This window comes from Quercus lobata, chromosome 5 (assembly GCF_001633185.2).
Source record: "Quercus lobata isolate SW786 chromosome 5, ValleyOak3.0 Primary Assembly, whole genome shotgun sequence".
NCBI classification, from domain to species: Eukaryota; Viridiplantae; Streptophyta; class Magnoliopsida; order Fagales; family Fagaceae; genus Quercus; species Quercus lobata.
Window position 1 is genome coordinate 7,442,661 of NC_044908.1, and position 3,204 is coordinate 7,445,864.

The 3,204-nt window shown below is 35.9% G+C and overlaps 1 protein-coding gene across 1 annotated transcript; it reads left to right on the plus strand.

Annotated features, from left to right (window-relative positions):
• The first annotated feature begins 203 nt into the window (after nucleotides 1-203).
• Nucleotides 204-939, plus strand: LOC115992020. Its single transcript, XM_031116056.1, has one exon. It carries the CDS (start codon nucleotides 334-336, stop codon nucleotides 877-879), a length of 546 nt encoding a protein of 181 aa, XP_030971916.1. The 5' UTR covers nucleotides 204-333; the 3' UTR covers nucleotides 880-939.
• Nucleotides 940-3,204: the final 2,265 nt, after the last annotated feature.

A 3,204-nucleotide genomic window follows, 5' to 3' on the forward strand; every position in this document is an offset into this window, starting at 1 on the left:
GTTTAGTATCTAAAAATAAGGCGTCAAAGGAAAATTATCGTTTAACTTCTCTTACTTAACTTGGCATGGAACAGAGTTGTCTTCCATGCCAACCTATCTATGTTGGAAAATAACTGCCTCACGCCAACCAAATGTATTATAAATAGGAAACCAAAAGATACATGAATCAACAATATCATTCTTGACAACAGAGTTGTCTTCCATGCCAACCTATCTATGTGGAAAATAATTGCCTCATGCCAACTTAATACATTATAAATAGGAAACCAAAAGATACATGAATCAACAATACCATTCTTGACAAAGAACTTTAAAAAAAAAAAAAAAAAAAAAATGGCCTCTCCAATTAGTTTCCTATCAATCTTGATAATCCCTCTACTAGTTACCCCTCTTTTCTATGATGTTTCTAATGCAGATCAAGCCCTTGTTGAAAAGATTTGCGCACAGTCCATGGACCATGATTACTGCGTGTCAGTTATACTTTCAGACCCAGAGGGTCTTACAAATGTTCTATATAGGCTGGGACTCGTTATTACTTCTGTAAGCTTGAAGTTAATACCAACTATCAATGGTGAAATTGGAAATGCTCTTATAAAAGCCACAAACCCATTGGTTAGGACACGAATTACGTCTTGCCAAGCCGATATAGATGGTATAATCGAAGATTTTAATCAAGCAAGAACTGCTGCAGGTTCACAATCCTACCACGAAGAGGCAAAATATCTTTCATATGCACAAGATAAAATTGCAGCATGTAATGCCCGATTTAAGGCCGCCCCGGCTACTTCATCACCAATAACAAGTAACACTTTCAAAATAGAGGCGCTAATCGGTATTTCTGCTATTATTCTTACTGCGACAACAACATCTCATAGATAAATTGCTACCTCTTGGTGTTATTATATAAAAAATAAAGACCTGCTTCTATTAATATTTATTTGTAATCATCTCTCTTTCTATCAATCAATATGGTATTATTGCATTATATTCAATATATCTTTGATTACATCTTTGTGTTAATATTATTCCTTTTTATTTAATTAATTTTCTTTATCATTTTCACCGGAATACCATATTTATCACATATATGTGATGGATTTAATTTTTATATATCATATATTTTAATTAGGAGTGACTTCTGTCAATATTGATTAAAAAAAAAGGACCATCACTATTAAAAATAGGTGACTGGTCCCCACAATATTCGTGCAAATGTTTGAAAGATTGAAAAACATTTGCAAGAAATCTGAGGACTACGAGTCCCTACAATATTTGTCACACCCCGAACCCAACTATAAAGATAGGCACGTGACAATCGCCGCACGCTTATAAAGTAAGCACCTTACAAGTGTGCAAGGCCTTCTTAGTAACTAAATTTATCTTCAAAAATTAAATCAATTCAATCCAAAATACCTCAACAATTTCTTTATGAATAGATCTCCAATAATTTACTAGGAACAAAATTCAAACCTTATGTATATAATATTAATTGGTCAATAAATATAAAACTATTCAAAGACCATTTAATCCCAAAATCACTAAGCTTCTTTTCCGGCTCACAACACAACATCAAAACTCCCAAAACTTGTTATTCTTCATAATCTGAAATTGCAGGGGAAAAAGGGGTGAATTGACAACTCAATAAGTAACCAAAATCCTAATAAGTGTTATCAAGCAATATATCTGTAAAGTATAAGAGTAATATGTGTTTTCAAAGTTATAATATACTATGTGATTTCAAAATACTAAAGAAGTTTTTTAGTCTTAAAATAATAAGTTGCACATAGATCACATACTTTAATCTTACAAATATGCCATAGATGGATTAGAAAAGAGTCAATTTTCCATATATCAAAAGCTATAACGTACAATAGGTTCCAAAATATCACGAGGCAAACTCGGAATTTCCTCAAATCCTTCAATGTCATGTTCCAACTCTATTTTCTAATACATGCCATCAATATCCTCGTTATAGCAACAAGACAATGTACCCGCTTGGGGATTAGAATAGATCCTATAGAATGGCACATATACAAGGAAACATAAGACAATTTGTGCACACATATTCATAATAAAACAAATAAAGAGATAAATGAAAGGATTTCCTAAACTGGATGATTTCATTAGTGGATTGTAGATAGGGGGATAACAAAGTTCATGCTTGATAATGATAAAAAGGGAAATTTTTTTTTTTTTGGAAAATAAACTAGGAAATGCAAACAAGGAATGCAAGAAACAGGAAATAAACTTGCAAAACAAACTAGATATGCTATTCCAACTCTTTTGGGCAATTGGAGGACCCAACCACACAATAATGGAATACTCCTTACTCAGCCGGTGCAACCACAAAGTAGGGCTCAGTGGTCCAATGGCCTACTATCTCCCTGACACATAAGGCCTGATAGTAGCAATTAGATCCCTTGGGGATATGATGGCGTTCACTGAGAATTCCTCTGGACAAAGACGAATGAGACAAGCCAGATCTAATTCTTCCTTATATGATTCCTGTGCTACTTCTAATCTGATGACCTTGGCTGGAGCTGAAAAAGTGACCTTGATATGGGGAATAGACATCCCTTGACCAATGCACTTCCTCTTCTTTCCTCTATAAGCTTGAAAAATTTCTTCATCGAAGGGGTCGTAGCCTAGACCGAAACCTCCTTTGTTGTCTGGGAGTTCAACCAAAGACGTCGTCTCGTGTCCTACAACATCGAGGCCTTGGCCAAACTGATAGCCAAATTTGAGCATTTCCTTGGCAACCATTAAAGTAGTAGAGGGCCATGCTGACTCAGGTTCTGAAGTTGTGGAAATCATGGAGACTAGCTCAAAGTTGTGAAAAGTCACCTTCGAGATGGCATTAGCACCTATGTAGGGGACATAAGTCTCCTTGAAAAAAGTTAGGGGTTCCTCAGCCATAATAGTTACCATCAGATCCTCAGATGGGAACTTGAGTCTTAGATGAAGAGTAGAAGTGACCACTCCCGCGACGTGTAGCCAAGGCCTCCCTTGGAGCATATTATGATGGGAATCCACCTTGATGACTTGGAAATTGACCGTGAAGAACATAGGGCCAACTCCAATGGCTAACTTGATCTCACCTTACACATTTTGAAGAGTGCCATCAAAAGCTCTAGTGATCATGGTGGTAGGGAGGATAAGAGAGGTATCTACATTCAAACATTCCAAAGTGGACATCGGGCAAAC